General features: G+C 43.1%; 1 protein-coding gene across 1 annotated transcript in view; it reads right to left on the reverse strand.

Annotated features, from left to right (window-relative positions):
- The window catches only part of LOC126162645 (ATP-binding cassette sub-family C member 4-like), a 335,428-nt gene that overhangs the window by 304,689 nt on the left and 8,742 nt on the right, over positions 1–21,997 (reverse strand). Inside the window, exon 2 of the mRNA XM_049919282.1 lies at positions 9,957–10,102. Within this exon, the coding sequence (XP_049775239.1) occupies positions 9,957–9,964 (8 nt within the window). The 5' untranslated portion in view covers positions 9,965–10,102. The remainder of the gene's footprint in view (positions 1–9,956; positions 10,103–21,997) is intronic.

Here is a 21,997-nt window from a genome sequence, read left to right on the forward strand (position 1 = left end):
GAAATAAAATACCTCCAGTCATCCGGGGGTATTGTCAACTTCGTCAGTAGGAAAAGGCCAATCGCACCGGACCTTGTGAAGATCGTAGAGCAGATAACAAAACATATGTGTGTGTGATTCACAAAACACAAGATTTTCGATTCCAGAGTTAATAAAACAAAATCAATGCAGAAAGACCTGTTGCATAGTAAAGAGTGTTGGTTGATTGGTTGATTCGGGAAAGGGGACCAAACAGCGAGGTAATCGGTCCCATCGGATTAGGGAAGGATGGAGAGGAAGTGGGCCCTGCACTTTCAGAAGAACCATTCCGGCATTGGCCTGAAGCGATTTAGAGAAATCACGGGAAACCTAAATCAGCTTGGCCGGATTCGGGTTTGAGCCGATGTCCTCCCGAATGCCAGTCCAGTGTGCTAACCCCTGCGCCACTTTGCTCGGTGGTAAGAGTGCGTATGAGACTGTGCGTTATATTGAAGGCTGTGGTGCTTTGTATGAACATCAAGACAGCTTATCTACGGATGAGCTGCTCACTTACATCGCGTATCCTGTATGCACATGCTGACTGGAGAACAGCGCAGAGATTGGAGAGAGAGAATCCATAAGATTCGGTGATACAGACTCCTGCATCAGAAAAGACGATGCCACAGGGTAGAACTACTAACATATGCACTACTACGTCACAGAGGACCTAACGTTACAGAGGACCTAACCACTTGATTTGGATAGTTTGAATAATATCCTAGGTCTTTCCTCGGCGCGCACTGAGACGCCATCTTCGAGCTGGTTATTTGAGAAATAGCCTAATGAATGAGGATTGGTCTGAATCAGACGAGGAGCTAAATGGTGGTAGGGGAGATATGCATATATCGTACTCTATCGTAATTTGTACCACTACTCTAAAATTCGTACCTCTTTTACTTGGCGACTTTTGGTGAGACCATCCATACTGTCAGCTATAAGCTCTGTGTCTTGATGGAAAGATCGTCTGAAGACAGTGTTGATATTGCTGTGGTTTTCATTCAAATTTTTGTGTACGTGGCGAAGAGAATTATTGTTGTAAGATAAGCGTCAACACTATGTTTTATTTATGAGTGAATATACAGGGTGGCAATTATTGAACTATACGAAAAAAACGTAAATTAGTTACAAACTACAGTTTGCACAGACTTTATTCAACATGTAAACGTCACTACAGGTATTCGGATTTAGGTTATGACATGTTCGATATGCCTGCCATCACTGGCGATTATGCGGCGCAGATGAGTAGCGAAATTCTGCATGACACACTGAAGTGTCGGAACACCAATGCTGTCGATGACCTCCAGAATGGATATTTTCAGCTTAGCAATGGTTTTGGGGTTATTGCTGTACACCTTTTCTTTAATGTAGCCCCACAAAAAGGAGTCGTATCTGTTCTGACCTGGAGAATATGGCGTCCAATCGAGTCCCATGTCAGTGGCCTGTGGGTATCCCAGAGCCAGAATGCGATTCCCAAAGTGTCCCTCCAGAAAATTAAACACTCTTCTGCTTCGATGGGTTCGAGCTCCGTCTTGCATGAACCATATCTTGTCAAAATTAGCGTCACTTTGGATAATGGGAACGAAATCATCTTCCAAAACCTTCAGTTACCGTTCAGTAGTCACCATGCCATCAAGGAATATCACACCAGTTATTCCGTGAATGGACACTGCACACCACACAGTCACCCTTTGAGGGTCAGGAGACATCTCGACCGCAAAATGCAAAAATGAAAGTGGGCTTCGTCGCTAAACCAAACCATACGCTTGCGCATACTAATTCCCATCGTACGCCGCGGCAAACAATGCAGTTTGAACGTCCTAATTCAAACCATTCAGAAGTTATGACGATTTTATTTCATATAGTTCAATAATAGTCACTCTGTACTTCAAGTTAACTTAGGTTTTAGGCTCTCATGGATCTGTATTCGCTGTAGTTCGTCTGTAGAAAACTGACAAAGAAAATGTGGTGACTTTGCCTATAATGTACCGCTATAAGTTTCCAGTATTGAAACGGTAGAATTTAATAAACTTGCTTGAATAATGAACCTCAAAAAATTAATTTAGTATCGATTGTGCGACATAATGTTTAGAACAATGTGATGAACTTGCTAATGTGTTCATTATCATATGTTATTAACTGGATAATTATCTATACTTTGTCTTACACTATGGCAACAGTTAGGCTTCACAAGAGCAGAATACAGATCGACTGCATTTAGTTCTAACGGTGTATATAAATTGGAATCATGGATTAAATGATTTTTCACCGATACAGAATGTGCCTATGCCAACAATAAACAGGCACCCTGAAAATAAAAACGAAAATGCCATAGAGGATATAATTTTTTTTTTTTTGCTGCATTACAGTGTTGAAAACGAGTTGCAAGAGTATATTCTTACACCTGACAAGATGTTCAATTTAAGCATGTCGGAAGTAATAAAACTTCCGTTCAACTTTGCAGGACGATATGGATTTCCCCATTGTTACAGCAGAAGAAGCAATGGCAGGCAAAAATGTGAGCTGAAGGTGTCCGAATCCAAGGAGAAAGATGAAAGCTCCAAGCAAAACTTCAAGACGTAACCTAGGAGCCTTTGGGCTGACGAACAACCTATGCAAAAACAAAGGCAACCAAAGCACATCAGAAGAAATCTAGAACTACAGCTCTACTCGTGATAAGGAAGTTTTTTGCAGACTCTTCCGGGAAGCCACCACAGAAACTCATTGGTCAAACAGTATAGCGAATTGTGTGAGGAAGACCGAATCGAAGAAATGATCAGATACACTAAATCCAAAATATGATTTCATGCAAAGAATGAGAGGGGGGGGGGGAAGGGAGTAAAAAATTTATTTCCACTGCCTACAAATAGTGTTGTAGGAACAGTACATACCTTCAGGAAACCAGATTCGTAATTTGTACCACTTGCCAATGTTTATAAAATTGATTTTTTTAGACTTTACATTCTTTAAATCAGATACTAAGAACAATGTCCTGCAACTGAGGAGAGCATTGTTAAAATGCTGTTATAACTCACTGTTTAGGCTGTAATAAGTAAAATCTGAAACATGGTACAATTTAGGCAACTGCCCGATATCAAACCCGACACATTGGGACTCGTCGAGAGTCAATTTAAACTAAAAATAGAATTATATAGAGATTATGAAACAGAAACAAAAACGTTTCGTTTAGCCTAATTTCGCACTTTTATTTTGTAAACGGCTACCGGTTTCGGTGCATAGTACCATTATCAGGTCCTCCTTAAAATATAGGCAGCCCCTCACAGCGGGCGCACAATCGTCAAACTCGCTTACTGGTTAAATTGCTCAGTCACCTTTGAAAATGACCACTGGAAATAGGTAAGTATTAAGAAAGCTACTTACTTAATTAGTTTCTTGTTTCATGGATCATTTTGTCCGATAAATCGTAATAATGTGGAGCGAGTCATTTTGAATTGACATAGCAAATTAATTAGTATATATGGTTACATTCTGAACATTCCTAAGTTTTTTTGCTGCAGTTTGTACCGCTTTTGTGCTAAAAACAACCTTAATGTGGAGTAATGAGTGTCATTTCTCCTTCGTAATGCAGTAGTCAGAAGCCCAACTCCATAAACAAATGTCTGCAAGATGATAGTGGGTGAGCATCAGGTATTATGCACACAGCACGTTTTTGAGGAACGAAGAATTTCGGTCATAAAGATGAGTTACTCCGTTCGAACTGGCCTCGGAAAGCCCAACAGTACTGACCGACCGCTGTGTCATCCTTAGCCAATAGGTGTCACTCGATGCGAAAATGGAGAGACATGTGGTCGATACACTGCTCTCCCGGTCGTTGTCAGCTTTCAAGACCGGAGCCTCTACTTTTGAACCAAGTAGTTCCTGAACTGGCTTCCCAAGGGCTGAGTGCACCCCGCTTGCCAAAAGCGCACAGCAGACCCGGACGCTCAGCCTTCCAAGTACTGACCAAACACGACAGCGCTTAATTGCGGTGATGTGACGGTAGCTGGTGTCACCACTACGCCAAGTATGTTGGCATTAAGATGAGTTACCCCAGAACATTATTCCTTATGACATTACTGAAAAAATGTCCAAAATACGTCAACTTACTGATTTCTCTCTCCCCAAGATTTGCAGTGATCGTAAATGCAAATGTGGCTGAACTAAGTTGTTTTAGGAGTTCCAAAATGTGCTTTTTCCAGTTTAAATTCTCATCGATATGGACATCAGAGAATTTTGAAGTTTCCACCATATTTATTATTTCTCCACCATGTGTTATACTTTTCACTGATGTACTACCCCTAAATATGCAGAAAAAAGTACATTTTGTCTTTTTAAAACTGAGGGCGACACCATCCACAGAAAACCAGTCAATGAAACTTTTAAGAACTTTGTTTTCCATGTCTTCTCTTTTCGTATGTATGATTGGACTGATTACAATACTACCGTCATCTGCAAAAAGGACTAATACTGCTCGTTGTACGAAGTGCATTCAAGTTCTAAGACCTCCGATTTTTTTTCTAATTAACTACTCACCCGAAATCGATGAAACTGGCGTTACTTCTCGACGTAATCGCCCTGCAGACGTACACATTTTTCACAATGCTGACGCCATGATTCCATGGCAGCGGCGAAGGCTTCTTTAGGAGTCTGTTTTGACCAATGGAAAATCGCTGAGGCAATAGCAGCACAGCTGGTGAATGTGCGGCCACGGAGAGTGTCTTTCATTGTTGGAAAAAGCCAAAAGTCACCAGGAGCCAGGTCAGGTGAGTAGGGAGCATGAGGAATCACTTCAAAGATGTTATCACGAAGAAACTGTTGCGTAACGTTAGCTCGATGTGCGGGTGCGTTGTCTTGGTGAAACAGCACACGCGCAGCCCTGCCCGGACGTTTTTGTTGCAGTGCAGGAAGGAATTTGTTCTTCAAAACATTTTCGTAGGATGCACCTGTTACTGTAGTGCCCCTTGGAACGCAATGGGTAAGGATTACGCCCCCGCTGTCCCAGAACATGGACACCATCATTATTTCAGCACTGGCGGTTACCCGAAATTTTTTTGGTGGCGGTGAATCTGTGTGCTTCCATTGAGCAGACTGGTGCTTTGTTTCTGGATTGAAAAATGGCATCCACGTCTCATCCATTGTCACAACCGACGAAAAGAAAGTCCCATTCATGCTGTCGTTGCGCGTCAACATTGCTTGGCAACATACCACACGGGCAGCCATGTGGTCGTCCATCAGCATTCGTGGCACCCGCCTGGATGACACTTTTCGCATTTTCAGGTCGTCATGCAGATTGTGTGCACAGAACCCACAGAAATGCCAACTCTGGAGGCGATCTGTTCATCTGCCTTCATTAAACTGTCGCACCCACGAACGCTCTTTCGACACATCCATAACTCCATCACCACATGTCTCCATCAACTGTCGATGAATTTCAATTGGTTTCACACCACGCAAATTCAGAAAACGAATGATTGCACGCTGTTCAAGTAAGGAAAAAGTCGCCATTTTAAGTATTTAAAACAGTTCTCATTCTCGCCGCTGGCGGTAAAATTCCATCTGCCGTACGGTGACGCTATCTCTGGGACGTATTGACAATGAACGCAACCTCATTTTAAAACAATGCGCATGTTTCTATATCTTTCCAGGCCGGAGAAAAAAAATCGGAGGCCTTAGAACTTGAATGCACCTCGTATATTAGATGGAAGATCGTTTGCATGTATGAGGAACACCCATCGTTTATTAACTTGAACATTACTGCCTGCTCGTTTACCAAAGTAGGAGTTACATATTATTCATTATTATGACACACCTATGTAAGTACCGAGTCTTACATCTGTTCCCCATTGGTAAGGAACTGCTTGTATATTACAAGGATGCAACGATGACGGCACTGGATATGGACACCCCTAGTCATTTGAGAAAATAAAAGTGCGAGTGTCGACTAAAGCTATTTTTTTCTGATTCAGGTGGTCGCTGTTCCAACCGATATTAAGTCGAGAATACCCTATAACGGTTACCAAGTACTTTCTTAAATAATAGTACCTAGGAGAATATGGTTGCGAGTGTTCTACAGCTGCACCGTTATGGCGTTCTTCCCCAGAACGACGAGAAGAGGACGTTACACCTATTTCTAACGGATAGCAATAGAACATTTTTGAATAAAGTAGTTACTTACTGCACAAAACGATTATAGCTCCATTACTTTCCTTACTTAGTTCTTTTGTAAATTAATTTCGAGTTCAGCCCGATCTTAAAATTCATTCCTGATATTTCTAGTCACTTAATTGTGCAAAATATTTATAAATAGTATCAAATTATCCTTTGGCATTCCTCCTTCAAAGAGAAAACTCTCCACCTCCATGCCGCAAGGCACAGGTAGTACTGCGGTTAGACATCAATGATGCAACGTACGCTATCGGCAGCGGCTCAGATTCCGATCGGAAGAACAACATAATAAAATCTAGAACAAAATATTTGTACTAAACGCTACTCCATTCACAACTGCAACTGTATAATTCGACCTGTATTTTGTAACGGGCGGGCTAGCGTCTAGTTGGAATAGAGAAAAAAGGTAAGTCTCCTTTGACCCTGAGAACGCAGCGGAAATGGTGCGCCACCGTACCGTCCAGGTGTTTGAAGGTACCCATATGCATCCAGCAAGAGATACTGTTTTTCATCACTGGTCGCAAACGACCAATAACCGATAGCCTGTGCAAGTTCGATCCGTGGGTTGGCTCACGGTGAATAGTGTGGTCTGAACCAGCTGTTTTTCATCATTTGGCAGATTTTACTTTGTTTTAACTTTGTGAATGGGTGCCGTTCCTTTAGCAACAGTTGTAAATTAACCTAGAGCAGTGCGTGACATCTGTCTGTGTTTGTAAGCATTTGCCAGTGTTATCGTATTGTTTGGGGACCAACCTAGAAACTATCCACACGAGCGCGAAAAATTACCAAAAACCAACTGTCAAGCTGGCGAATGTATCAAACTAAAGATCGTTTATTACCTGCGTGGATTCAATATGGATTTGTTCACACCCCTGCTCCATAAACTAGCGCATTGTAGATTAGTCTATTCGAACAGGACAATATACATAAAGAGAACTTCGGCTTTCCAAGTGATGGTATTCATCAGTACACGTCTTAAACGTGGTTTTGGGCTAGAAAACGCTGAGATAACTGATAAAACGACTTAAGCCGCTTTGGAAATGATGAGCATTGGGAATAGATTAAGCGTTATGCAATCTCCGTAACATGCGTAAGTCAATTAACTTCAGAATTCCCCTTAAATGATAGTTCTGCTCTCGTATTGTTGGCAGAAGAAGACAGTATGGTATTTGTGATGTTTGAGAGACTTTCCAAAACACAAGAAATTAAGATGACGAGTAAGAAACTCAGGAAATTCTTATATTTTTTTTTAAGACAGTGATTACTCGCGTTTTTATAATTGCCATCACATCCAGATTTCCTAACAAACAAGTACTGAGTGAGCAATGAAACGACTATTCGCTTTACAATATGATCTTTCCGCAAGTAACATGAAGAGGTACATCAACCTCCTAGACGAAGCAACAAGAGAGATACGGAACTTTTATTGCCCTGGGCGAACAGTCATTGAGCTTTAGTGACTTGGCAAAATGTGACAAGGCTTCCAGCCACACCTACGCTCCGGCTACGCGGACTAGGCCAAGAGTGTAATAAATTACTCTTATCAGAAAACCGCAAAGGAAGATCCTTGAGGCAGTTGTAGGTCGTAAAACCGGGTTTGGGCGGATATATTCCTCACAGCCCACGGTCGTACTCAAAGCAGCCGCTTCGGCTCCCAGCAGTCATTTCTCCTTAGACGGGTTTCTGTGGTGAGTTACGACAGTCTCGTATGGCGACAGGTTATGACGACAGGTATTGTCGGATCCTTTTTCGCGTACGAAATGTGCAGTTCCTACACCCACATACATTTACCAATGTTTGTAAAACTTTTAGAGTTTCGAAAGAAATGGTAAGGAAACACTTCAACGTTTTTATGTGATCAGCATGTCAGCTGTTCGCATCTTTTTTAACGATTAACAAATAGTTTTTCTAATCGGAGTACTTACTGCTTACTTCATCACATTTAGAAAGACAGCGAAGAAACTTGCAGTGTCAATCAGAGATTTTGAAATGGACTTCATCGCCGATCGTCGTAGCATTTGACTAGTTTGAGAATAACACATGTCCGATGTCAGAGCTTGTCCCCAGTGATCGAATGAACCCTTTGAGAGACAGTCAAACACAGAGACGTGGATTAAATGTATTTGACTGTGACAGAATTGTCCGACAAAGGCGACATTTTTTCGCCTGGACGAAACAGGATCTTGTTTTATAATTTTACGAGCAACAATGTATTGTTATAAAAATATGTGATACAGTTGGGTTTCGTTCATGAAATTTACCACCTCTAAGGCTGCCCTGTTGAACCAAAATTATCAGAAAGTTTTCCTTCATTGTACGATAAATTCCCAACTGCAAAATAGTTCTCAATGATTCTCAATGGATAATTCCCTCCTTCTGCACTTCCAGCAGTCTGTGAAGTAGCTGAAAAGACGCGACCCCTACAGGTTCGTGGAATATTGAATGTGCAGTTCACTGGTTTGAAACACCTGGAAGATTTCTGATTTTTCAATCGTGGTATTCGCAGACTACCGCACTAATAAGTGACTACCGGAGTGAAATAAGTCGCTGTTTCAGTAATCTATTGCGACTTATACTACGGAAAAGGTATCATAATTAATACTCTTTGACCCAGTCTCGATAGGCTTTAAAACAGTTACATGTTTTCCACTCAGTATGGACGCTCATATAATTCCTTTTAAGAGGATGTAAAAAAATGACGTAAAAAATTGGAAATTTAAAACGAATAATAATAATTAGCCAATAAATAGCACTATAATTTGCGTGTTCAGGTTACATAACAACACAAACTTCTATTTTATCCGACAGTTTTATCCTAATAACATAGAAAAATAACAAATGCTTCAGACAATGGTGAAAACTTTCATTATACAATATTTGGAGTTAATTGAAATCTTGTGCAACTTTCCTTGATGACTTGGAAGCCAAACCTTGTCTATTAAAGATTCATTCAATCTGCAGTTGATAGTTGTACCAAGATATGTTTTACTTTCCAAAGGAAGGGAAAATTTCCCTTGTTTTTGGAATATCTGTAGGTAAGCCTTTTAAATTCACCTCTTACACTTCCTCTATATTTGTGGATGTTCAGTACACGTCAGTAACATTAATTTCACGAACGACTGAAATCAGTAATAATGAAGTCACAAATCCCGTTGGGGAGGCGGAGTTCCCCTGAGGCAAATTGGGTGACATTGCTATTTTATGTATGTAACAATAGACTACAATGTAGAAACACATTTAAGGTAAAAGTTTGTTGATTTCGTAGGGCGTTGGAAGACACAGCACACAGAAGTTTCCGCCTCTAACAGTGATCAAATGTTTCGCCATGATAACTGTTTTTCCCGGCGGGGTCAGGGATTTTCTCTGCCTCGTGATGACTGGGTGTTGTGTGATGTTCTTAGGTTAGTTAGGTTCAAGTAGGTCTAAGTTCTAGGGGACTGATGACCATAGATGTTAAGTCCCATAGTGCTCAGAACCATTTGAACCATGTTAACTGTTCAAGCATGCCTGAAGTGCATTTGGGGTGATTTACATTAAGTAGGTGGTGTCAGTGCCTACATGAATCAGATTTATTTTTGTCCTACACTGTCATAAAGAGTTCGCTGTGCTGACGGATATATATCGAGCCTTTACTACTCAACGTGTGCATGCGCCTGTGTGAAACTATCTCGCAAACATTATCACTGTGTGAAATAGAACAACGGGGAACACCCAGTCTAGTCTACTTCTATCAAGCTGGTATCTTATCACCCAATCAAGAAGCACATTATACTTACTTCCGCATCTTAAGCAGATGTTTTGATCTGTCGGGTTTCCAAAGCTTCGCCCCCTATAGAGCCGCAGGGAATCATAGGCACCGCCACTGCTTTCTCAGACTTTGTCCACCAACTCTGGTAACTCTAATGCTATTTCTTAGTTAAATCTGAAAAAGAAAACAAAGCGTAAGGCAATTTTGGCAAAAACTGAAGGGAAAAAATGTGAACTGACAGAGAAAGATACACTGCATATTAATCATACACCAACTTTGTAGATAAAATTTTCACTTTATTTAACTAATGACAGATCGCCATTACCGTGGATAATGATATCATGATACTCGAAAAACAGAAAAAATCCCAAGTATTAAACTGCATAGATAATCGCATTCTTTTGAACAGTCGCATCTACACATAAAAAAAAAAAAACATTTACATCACCTCGATACCGAGAGTTCCTGAACTTGTACAGAAAATTGGAACAGAGATCAACATAAGCATCATTTCCGCCCTTCTTATTGCTCATGAAAACCACACATTGCATGTTGTACTACCATACAGCGAGACCTTCATAGGTGGTGGTCCAGAGTGCTGTACACACCGGTGCCTCTAATATCCAGTAGCACGTCCTATTACATTGATGCATGCCTGTATTCGTCGTGGCATACTATCCACAAGTTCATCAAGGCACTGTTGGTCCAGATTGTCGCACTCCTCAACGGAAATTCGGCGTAGATCCCTCAGAGTGGTTGGTGGTTCACGTCCTCCATAAACAGCCGTTTTCAATCTATCCCAGGCATGTTCGGTAGGGTTCACGTCTGGAGAACATGCTGGCCACTGTAGTCGAGCGATGTCGTTATCCTGAAGGAAGTCATTCACAAGATGTGCGGCCGGCCGAAGTGGCCGTGCGGTTAAAGGCGCTGCAGTCTGGAACCGCAAGACCACTACGGTCGCAGGTTCGAATCCTGCCTCGGGCATGGATGTTTGTGATGTCCTTAGGTTAGTTAGGTTTAACTAGTTCTAAGTTCTAGGGGACTAATGACCTCAGCAGTTGAGTCCCATAGTGTTCAGAGCCATTTGAACCATTTTTGAACAAGATGTGCACGATGGGGCCGCGAATTGTCGTCCAAGAAGACGAATGCCTCGCCAATATGCTGCCGATATGGTTGCACTATCCGTCAGAGGATGGCATTCATGTATCAAAAGAGGCTCTGAGCCCTATGGGACTTAACATCTGAGGTCATCAGTCCCCCAGAACTTAGAACTACTTAAACCGAACTAACCTGAGGACATCACACACATCCACGCCCGAGGCACGATTCGAACCTGCGACCGTAGCAGTCGCGCCGTTCCGGACTGAAAGGCCTACCTAGAACGGCTCGGTCACCGCAGCCGGCATTCACGTATCGTACAGCCGTGACGGCGCCTTCCATGACCACCAGCGGCGTACGTCGGCCCCACATAATGCCACCCCAAAACAATAGGGAACCTTCACCTTACTGCACTCGCTGGACAATGTGTCTAAGTCTGACCGGGCTGGGTTGCCTCCAAACACGTCTCCGACGATTGTCTCCTTGAAGGCATATGCAATACTCATCGGCGAAGAGAACGTGATGCCAGTCCTGTGCGGTCCATTCGACATGCTGTTGAGCCCATCTGTACCGCGCTCCATGGTGTCGTGGTTGCAAAAATGGACCTCGCCATGGATACCGGGAATGAAGTTGCGCATGATGCAGCCTATTGCGCACAATTTGAGTCGTAACACGACGTCCCGTGGCTGCACGAAAAGCATTTTCAACATGGTGGCATGGTTCCTCCGAGCCATAATCTGTAGGTAGCGGTCATCCACTGCAGTAGTAGACCTTGGGAGGCCTGAGCGAGGCATGTCGTCGACAGTTCCCGTCTCCCTGCATCTCCTCCATGTCCGAGCAACATGGCTTTAGTTCACTCCGAGGCGCCTGGACACTTCTCTTGTTGAGAGTCCTTCCTGGCACGAAGTATCAATGCGGACGCGATCGAACCGCGGTATTGACCGTCTAGGCATGGTTGAACTACAGACGAGCCGAGTACCTCCTTCCTGGTGGAATGACTGGAACTGATCGTCCGTCGGACTGCCTCCGTCTAATAGGCGCTGCTCATGCAGGGTTGTTTACATCTTTGGGCGGGTTTAGTGACAGTTCTGAAGAGTCAAAGGGACTGTGTCTGTGATATAATATCCACAGTCAACGTCTATCTTCAGGAGATGTGGGAACCGGGGGTGATGCAGAACTTTTTTTTGAGGTGTGTGTATTAAATATCCTGGGTAGCACTTCGAACCATTGTAAAGTGGTTGGAGAGAATTCGCCACATTCGGTAGTCTTGAATCGACGATGGGGTTCATCAATGCAGAAAATACCGACATCTCACGATGTATGGCGAGTGTAGGAAGAATGCAATTCGTTCTTGTATAGTGTACGCGGCGAGATATCCCAACAGGCTTCAACTTTCTTGGTATTTATTTATCAACCTCTTCAACCAGTTACGTGAACGTGGTGGTGTAACTCGTAGATAACGTAACAGAAGGAAACAAGTGGCGACACAAAAATCGGAAATTAATGTTCTTGCTGCTGTTGCACGGTAGTTCCTGAGCAACCGCTCGAGGAAGTGGCATGAATCAGGCAAGTGTCTTACACATTCTACATCGACGTAGGTTCCCTCCCTATCATATCTCTCTCCATCAAGAGTTGCATGGAAATGATAATGAGAATCGTGTCAACTTCAGTTGCCCATACATGATACTTCTGGAATATTTCAGATGTATCATGTGTCTTGTTTAGTGACGAAGTCACATTTACCAATCACAACCAGGTAAACTTCCGAAACATGCGCTATTGGCCTGTTGACAACCCCTGTTGGCTCCGTCAGATGGAACGTCGGTGTGCGTGAAGTGTGAACGTATGGCGTGGGACAGTGAACCATCAGCTCATTGGCCCGTTTTTCAGAGACGGAGCACTGAAGAAGCACAAGTATCGCAGCCTCCTAACAGACCATCTGCCACGGATGCTAGAAACCGTTCTTCTGCAGCCTAGAAGGAACCTCTGGCAGTAATATTATGGCTGTTCAGCCTATAGTTCACAAAGTACTACAATATGTCTTAACATTGTTTCCAAATCCTTGGATTGGACGCAGAGGACATGTGCTTCGGCCGAGCCGTTCTCAGGATTTGATGCTTGTAGACTGTTTCCCCGGGGAAAGCTGAAATACGCTATCTACAAGGACATACCAGCTACAACCAATTACATCCAGCGAAATATTACTGCAGCCTGCTCGGACATATCTGCTGAAATGCTACCAAGTGTGCAGCAGTCTTTCCATACCAGACTGGAAGTGTGTACTGCCGCTGCCGGTGATAATTTTGAATACAACTTGTGGTGATAAGACTGTGTCGTTACTTGTCAGAATCCATATAATTAATGGCTCTGAGCACTATGGGACTCAACTGCTGTGGTCATAAGTCCCCTAGAACTTAGAACTACTTAAACCTAACTAACCTAAGGACAGCACACAACACCCAGCCACCACGAGGCAGAGAAAATCCCTGACCCCGCCGGGAATCGAACCCGGGAACCCGGGCGTGGGAAGCGAGAACGCTACCGCACGACCACGAGATGCGGGCTCCATATAATTAATGTATGCAAGTTCTTTACTGTGTGCTACCTCAGGTATTGCAATAGCTGGAATCTTTCGAAAATACGACAGCTCGTAAGCGACTCGCACTAGAGTCCTGCAACGAACACCATTGACATTCTAATTTACCCTACCTTCGGCAGTGTCAATAGGCATTGTTCCATTTAAAAAAAGGGTATGTTTGCAAAAAATTACACTTTCTAAGTAATACAATCTATTGATTGATTAACAATACAAGCCCCTGATACCTATCCATTCTGCGAAAACCACACATCAATAGCACCTTCCATGTCCGCAGTATTTGCAGTGCAAATTTTAGGTGATTCACCCTGTATATGACATGAACATAAAGGTGAAGTAGGATTAGTGAACATGTAATGTTCCATTTCTGTACTACATATGGTGTAAGGCAGTGTTTTTTTAACGTTTTTGAAGACGTGACCCCTTTCCAAGTAACAACATTCTGGCGGTCCCCCAGAATCATAATAAAACTGTGTCAGTGATTTCAAAGGCAACGTATTTAATTTTCTTTTTATTGATAGTATACCGCTTGAGAAATCAAGTGCACTGTGAACGGCAGTCACAACGCTCCAGAGGCAGTGATACATGAGGTGTGCGACAAAAGTAATGGTATTGACAACACTGTGAGTAATCTGGCAACGCTGTGTTATTCTACTTGTGTAGACCCGTATGTTCATCGCGTGCAGACGCTCAATCCGAGTTTCAAGTCCGTACAGCCATCACGTGATTTTTGAGAGCGCCATCTGTGAAGTTGTATTTTGTTGTGTGTTACGAAAATCGAACAACGGAATTTAGAGCAACGTTACGTCATCAAGTTTTGTGTTAAACTTGGAAGATCCGCGAATGTGACCTTTGGAAAGTTGAAATAGGCGTATGGGAAACGTTCCATAACAAGAGTGCAAGTTTTTTGCTGGCACAAATCGTTTTTGGAAGGCCAAGAATACGCTGAAGATGACCTCGCTCAGAGAGACCTTCTAAAACCAACGTAAACGTCGAACATGTGCGTGCTCTTGTGAGATCAGACCGACGTTTAAAAATACATCTACAGCTATTTGGATACTCCGCAAGCCAGCGTACGGTGCATGGCGGAGAGTACCTTCTACCACTACTAATCTTTCCTTTTCCTGTGCCACTCGCAAATAGAGCGAGCGAAAAACGACTGTGTATATGCCTGCGTATGAGCCATAATTTCTCGAATCTTACCCTCACGGTCCTTACGCACAATGTACGTTAGAGGCAGTGGAATCTTTCGGCAGTCAGCTTCGGATACCGGTTCCCTAAATTTCCTCCATTGTGTTTCTCGAAAAGAGCATCGCCTTCCCTCTAAGGATACCTGTTTTGAGTTCCCGAAGTATCTTCGTAACACGTGTTGTTCGAACCTACCAGTGACAACTGTAGCAACCCGCCTCTGAATTGCTTCGGTGTCTTCCTTCAATCCGACCTAGTACGGCTCCCAAACACCCGAGCAGTACTCAAGAATACGTCGCACCAGCGACCTATATGCGATCTCCTATACATGTGAAACCCTCTTTCCTAAAATTCTCCCAATAAACCGAAGTCGACCATTCGCCTTCACTACCACAGTTCACCCTTTGCACCGCTACGTCCAGATATTTACATGACTAAGTCAAGCAGAACACTAATAATATTGTAACCAAATATTACAGGCGTGTTCTTCCTACTCATACGCAGTAACTAACATTTTTCCACATTTAGAGCTAGCTGCTATTCATCACACAAACTAGAAATTTTGTGTAAGTCATCTTGTATCTTCCTACCGTCACTCAACTTCGACACCTTCTCGCACACCACAGCATAATCAGCAAACAACCGCAGATTGCTGCTCATCCTCTCCGCCAAACATTTATGTATATAGAAAACAACAGAGATCCTACCGAACTTCCCTGGGGCACTCCTGAAGATACCCTTGTCTGGGATGAACATTCGCCGTCTATGACAACGTACTGGGTTCTATTACTTAAAAAGTCTTCGAGCCACTCACATATCTGTGAACTTATTCCATATGCTCGTACCTTCGTTAATAGCCTGCAATGGGGCACCGTGTCACATGCGTTCCGGAAACTAATAAATATGGAATCTGTCCATTGCCCTTCATCCATAGTTCGTAGCATATCATGTGAAAAAAGTGCAAGCTGAGTTTCGCACGAGCGATGCTTTCTAAAACCGTGCTGATCCGTGGACATAAAATTCTCAGTCTCAAGAAATTTTATTTTACTCGAACTAAGAATACGTTCAACGATTATGCTGCAAATCAAAGTTAAGGAATTTGGTCTGTAATGTTTTGGGTCCGTTCTTTTGCCCTTCTTATAGCCTATAGTGGAGTCTTCTGCGCTTTTTTCCTGTTGCTTGGGACTTTCTGTTGGTGGAAAGATTCACAATAAATATAAGCTAGGTACGGGGCCAATGGCGAGGAATACTCTTTGTAAAATCGAAATGGGCTTCCATCCGGATCTGGTGATTTATTTCGTTTCAAAACTTTCACTTGTTTCTCTACGCCAGGGATGTTTATTACTATGTCGTCCATACGAGAGTCTGTCCGATGGTCAAATGACAGTATGTTTATACGATAACGATGATGGGTGACCTGTTAAACACTTTCACCATATATCAAATTTTAACCGAAGTTTTCCACATGCGAAAGGTTAGTGCCAAAACGGCGCCAGAAAATCTCACAACTAATCAGGGACAGTCGAAGAAACGTGTACGTTGATCTTAATGGGAGGATTGCCAGTGACCATGAGTGGCTCACTCGTGCGGTCACAGCCGATGAATTCTGGATAAACAGCACTTACTTGCTTCTTGGACAGCATCGGTGTCGTGATTAAAGAATTTGTTCCTCCAGAACAAACTATCAAGCACATGTTTTAAAGGTTCGGGAAAAGGATAAATCATGTGAGACCGGACATTGCACACAAGTGGATGCTGCATCATGACAACGCCCCATGTCGCACGGTCATTTCCATCACGGAATTTTCGATCTCTAAAGGCATTCCTGTTGTTCCACTACCTCCCCTCCCTCCCTCCCTCATCCCCCCCTCCCCCAACATTATTCGCTGATCTGAGTTTTTGCGACTTTTTCCTTTTCCCGAAATTGACAAAAATGTCATTTTGGTATTGTGAAGAGCATTCAAAAGAATGTGGTCGATGTGTTAAAGGCCCTTCCAGCTGAAGCCTTTCAGTGCTGCTTCTAAGACTGGGAACAGCGAGTTCGCCAGTGTACAGCTGCCGAAGGAAAATAACTTGAAGGGGACAATATTCCTGTTTGAAAAAAAAAATAAAAACTTCGGTAGATAAAATATCATTGTCATCTCTTTCCTCACACAGCCCGTATTCTTTGCCGCGGTGGAGGCGAGTGGGCGAGATACCGTCAGCGCTCGCATAGGTGCTCGTTTTCGTTCGCTGTTAAGGACCTGTCGCAGTACGCCAGCGAGTAAAGACGTAATTATTTGCGCTTATATTCGAGCGAGCATACAATGGAGAAGTTTCTCAAAAGATATGCACAGCCCTGCAAGTTTGGTACAGGTGGCAGTGGCGGAAGCGAATCAAAATCGAATAGAAATAGACTTCGTAACGACATTTATTCGAAGTATGGTTTAACTGACATGGAAAATGAACCCAAATGTGTAATTTGCGACGGAGTATTGTCACTTGAGAGTATGAAATCATCAAAGCTTATGCTTCACTTCTCAACTAAACATTCCAGGGGAGCTGATAAAAGTTGGTTTTTTTCGAAACGAAACTGAAAACGCTTACCAGCAGCAAATTACACTCATAAATTAAGGATAATGCTGATACATGATGAAACAAGGCTCTGGTGGGCGGTTTGCGGGTTTAAATCACCTCGGGTTATAACCATGTGGCGCATTTGACCTGCAGTCGTCGCACGGTGACGCTGGCAGCACGCCACATACGCAGAGATGTGATGGTGCATGTCAGAGTACGGTGCAGCGAGTAAGACGTTTTCAGACGTGCTAATGGTGACTGTGTGTTGAAAATGGCTCAAAGAACACATATTGATGACGTTATCAGGGGTAGAGTACTAGGGACACTGGAGGTTGGTCAAACACAGCAGATCGTAGCACGGGCCCTCCGTGTGCCACGAAGTGTGATCTCAAGATTGTGGCAACGATTCCAGCAGACAGGAAACGTGTCCAGGTGCTACAGTATGGGACGACCACAGTGTACAACACCACAAGAAGACTTATGTCTCACCATAAGTGCCCGCAGACGGCTACGGAATACTGCAGGTAGGCTTGCTCAGGACCTTACCGCAGCCACTGGAACAGTTGTCGCCAGACACACAGTCTACAGACGACTGAAGAAACATGGTTTATTCGCCCGGAGACCTGCAAGGTGCATTACACTGACCCCTGGTCACAGGAGAGCCCGTGTCAAGAACACAGTACATGATCATTGGAACAGTGGTCGCAGGTTATGTTCACTGATGAGTCCAAGTATAGTCCGAACAGTGATTTTCACCGGGTTTTCATCTGGCGTGAACCAGGAACCAGATACCAACCCCTTAATGTCCTTGAAAGGGACCTGTATGAAGGTCGTGTTTTGATGGTGTTGGGTGGGATTATGATTGGTGCACGTACACCCCTGGATGTCTTTGACGGAAGAACTGTAACAGGTCAGGTGTATCGGGACGTCATTTTGCACCTGTATGTCCGCCTTTTCAGGGGTGCAGTGGGTCCCACCTTCCTCCTGATGGATGATAACGCACGGCCCCACCGAGCTGCCATCGTGGAGGAGTACGTTGAGACAGAAGATATCAGGCGAATGGAGTGGCCTGCCTGTTCTCCAGACCTAAACCCCATCGAGCACGTCGGTCGACGTATCGCTGCACGTCTTCACACCCCTACGACACTTCAGGAGCTCCGACAGGCACTGGTGCAAGAATGGGAGGCTATACCGCAGCAGCTGCTCGACCACCTGATCCAGAGTATGCCAACCCGCTATGTGGCCTTTGTACGTGTGCATGGTGATCATATCCCATATTGATGTTGGGGTACATGCGCAGAAAACAACGGCGTTCTGTAGTACACGTGTTTCGGGACTGTTTTCTCAACGTATCACCGATACCGTGGACTCACAGATCTGTGTCGTGTGTGTTCCCTATGTGCCTATGCTATTAGCGCCAGTTTTGTGTAGTGCCACATGGTGTGCCACCACATTCTGCAATTATCCTTAATTTATGAGCATAAGAGTACTATGATTTAGGTAATAAAATAGTACTGATATTTATTCATTGAAAACAATATTATATTACTGATTATTTATATCTTTTTTTCTGATATAACAATATTTTTATCTGATTTTAGGTATCCTTTGTCAACGAGAAATTGTTACTAGCTGGCTAGCGAGTGGCATACCGAGTCACTAAAGCAGGGAAGCCGCATACAGATGCCTAGAATCTTATTTTGTCAGCAGCCCTGGAAATTGTTGGATTACGTAAGGTAAAAAGAAGGCAAACAAGCTAAAAATCATACTACTTTCTGATAATACCACTGTACGCAGAATAAACGATACTGTGTGTGACATTCGAGGACAATTAGTCGAAAAATTAAAGAAGAGCCCACATTTTGCTTTGTAGTTTGATGAATTTAATGGTGTTTCGGATTGTGCGCTTTGTAGCAGATGAAAGAATCGCAGAAGACATTTTATTCTGCAGAGCACATCCTGCGAACACCAATGGCCAGAGTTTGTAAAACACGTCCATGGAAAGCACTCGCAACTACGATACTGATTGAACAAAATGTATCGCCATTTGTAGTTATAGTACTAAAGCTATGACTGGTAAAGAAATGGGCTCGTTGCGAAATTATAATCAATAATGCCAAATGTTTCTTGGACATAGGGCTTTCTTTAGCGACAAACTCAGGCAGCCACAGTTTTACCTCCAGCTTTAAATAACGAGCTTTAAGAGGTGTTCAAGGTTGCAAACGCTATTACAGGTAAAGCGTTGCAGTGCCGACTGTTACGAACTATTTGTGAAGACATGGGTTGGCCCCATTACAATCTCCTTTATCATGCAGACGTCATGTGACTTTACAAAGGAAAGGTGCTTACACGAGTTCTGGAACTAAAAGATGAACTGTTGATGTTTTTGCAAGAGTCTAATGTGAATAATTTTTGTGACCCTGTTTGGCTATTAACATTCAAATTTGTCCATCATGTTTTGAACCATCTCAATATTTTAGACAAAAACTTCCAAGGGAGAGAGGGAAACATTGAACCGGCCAAGGATAAAATCAAAAGATTCCTCTCAAAATTTCTTTTGTAGTTACAAAAGATAACGTTTGACTTTTTACCTTGCTTTCATATTATTGCTGACGAGGTTGCAATGGACCAGTTAGTAGCAGTAAGTTCTCAAATTCTTTGCGTGATACAGAGCTTGCAAAATTTAGAAGAGAAACTATTAAGTTATATTCCAAAACTGAACTCTGATCTGAAATCGACCATAGATAGTCACTAAATCCTTATATATACAGGGTGTTACAAAAAGGTACGGCCAAACTTTCAGGAAACATTCCTCACACACAAATAATGATGTTATGTGGACATGTGTCCGGAAACGCTTAATTTCCATGTTAGAGCTCATTTTAGTTTCATCAGTATGTACTGTACTTCCTCGATTCACCGCCATGATTTCATACGGGATACTCTACCTGTGCTGCTAGAACATGTGTCTTTACAAGTACGACACAACACGTGGTTCATGAACGATGGAGCTCCTCCACATTTCAGTCGAAGTGTTCGTACGCTTCTCAACAACAGATACGGTGACCGATGGATTGGTAGAGGCGGACCAATTCCATGGCCTCCACGCTCTCCTGACCTCAACCATCTTGACTTTCATTTATGGGGGCATTTGAAAGCTCTTGTCTACGCAACCCCGGTACCAAATGTGGAGACTCTTCGTGCTCGTATTGTGGACGGCTGTGATACAATACGCCATTCTCCAGGGCTGCATCAGCGCATCAGGGATTCCATGCAACGGGGGGTGGATACATGCATCCTCGCTAACGGACATTTTGAACATTTTGTTGTGGGTTGGCAAGAGAGCCAACCCGGTACTACTAGAGGAAGCGGAAAGGCACGCGCTTTAGCTCACGCAGGCTGGCGTGAGGTCTGGAACAGGACAAGGAAATTAGACTTCAGTGAAAAAAGTACGTTGCTGCTGGAATACTTAACTTTAATCCATAAATGGTGAACATCGCTCTTGACGGTACATGTTTTACAGCATCAATAGTAACTGGTAATGGCGCCTTGCTAGGTCGTAGCAAATGACGTAGCTGAAGGCTATGCTAACTATCGACTCGGCAAATGAGAGCGTATTTTGTCAGTGAACCTTCGCTAGCAAAGTCGGCTGTACAACTGGGGCGAGTGCTAGGAAGTCTCTCTAGACCTGTGGCGGCGCTCGGTCTGCAATCACTGATAGTGGTGACACGCGGGTCCGACGTATACTAACGGACCGCGGCCGATTTAAAGGCTACCACCTAGCAAGTGTGGTGTCTGGCGGTGTCACCACACATTTCCTGTAACAAAGTGTTTGAAGTCACGCTGGTACGTTCTGTTTCTGTGTGTTTCCATTCCATGCTTAATGTGATTTGAAGAGAAGTAATAAAATGAGCTCTAACATGGAAAGTAAGCGTTTCCGGATACATGTCCACATAACATATTTTCTTTCTTTGTGTGTGAGAAATGTTTCGTGAAAGTTTAGCCGTACCTTTTTGTAGAAATATATATATATATATATATATATATATATATATATATATATATATATATATATATATATATCAGTACAGCTGGCTGATGTGAGCGCGAGGATTAAAGAAGCACTTATCGATTTTGCTGCTCACGATATACCTAAACTGTAATTAAATTCGCTAAAGAGTAGTGTCTTCTGGATGAAGAAAAGAGAAGAATACCCACAGCTGGCAAGGAGAGCTTTGAAATTATTAGTGAAGTCCTGCCTTTGTGAATCAGTGTCCTCTTCAGTGATCAACATAAAAATTAAGAAGAGAAATAGACTTCAGATTAGAAAATGATTTGGTTGTTAGTGTCTGAAACATAGAACGACGATTCAACAAATCATGAATAATTAAACAGGCGCAGCCTTCTCATTGAAACTTAATTTTATTGTAGTGTAGGATCTACAACCTCTGCTTACTTTTTTATGGCTAGGTGGCACCCGTGACAGAAACAAATGGCAATGAGATAACAGAAGCCGCAGGGAAAGAAACCGCGTAATATCTACATCGGTATTATTATTACGACGAGCAAAGTACTTCTGTAGGGAGTGATTTGCATAACGAGCAATATGCAACGTAGTTTTGTATGAGACT

This window comes from Schistocerca cancellata, chromosome 2 (assembly GCF_023864275.1).
Source record: "Schistocerca cancellata isolate TAMUIC-IGC-003103 chromosome 2, iqSchCanc2.1, whole genome shotgun sequence".
NCBI classification, from domain to species: Eukaryota; Metazoa; Arthropoda; class Insecta; order Orthoptera; family Acrididae; genus Schistocerca; species Schistocerca cancellata.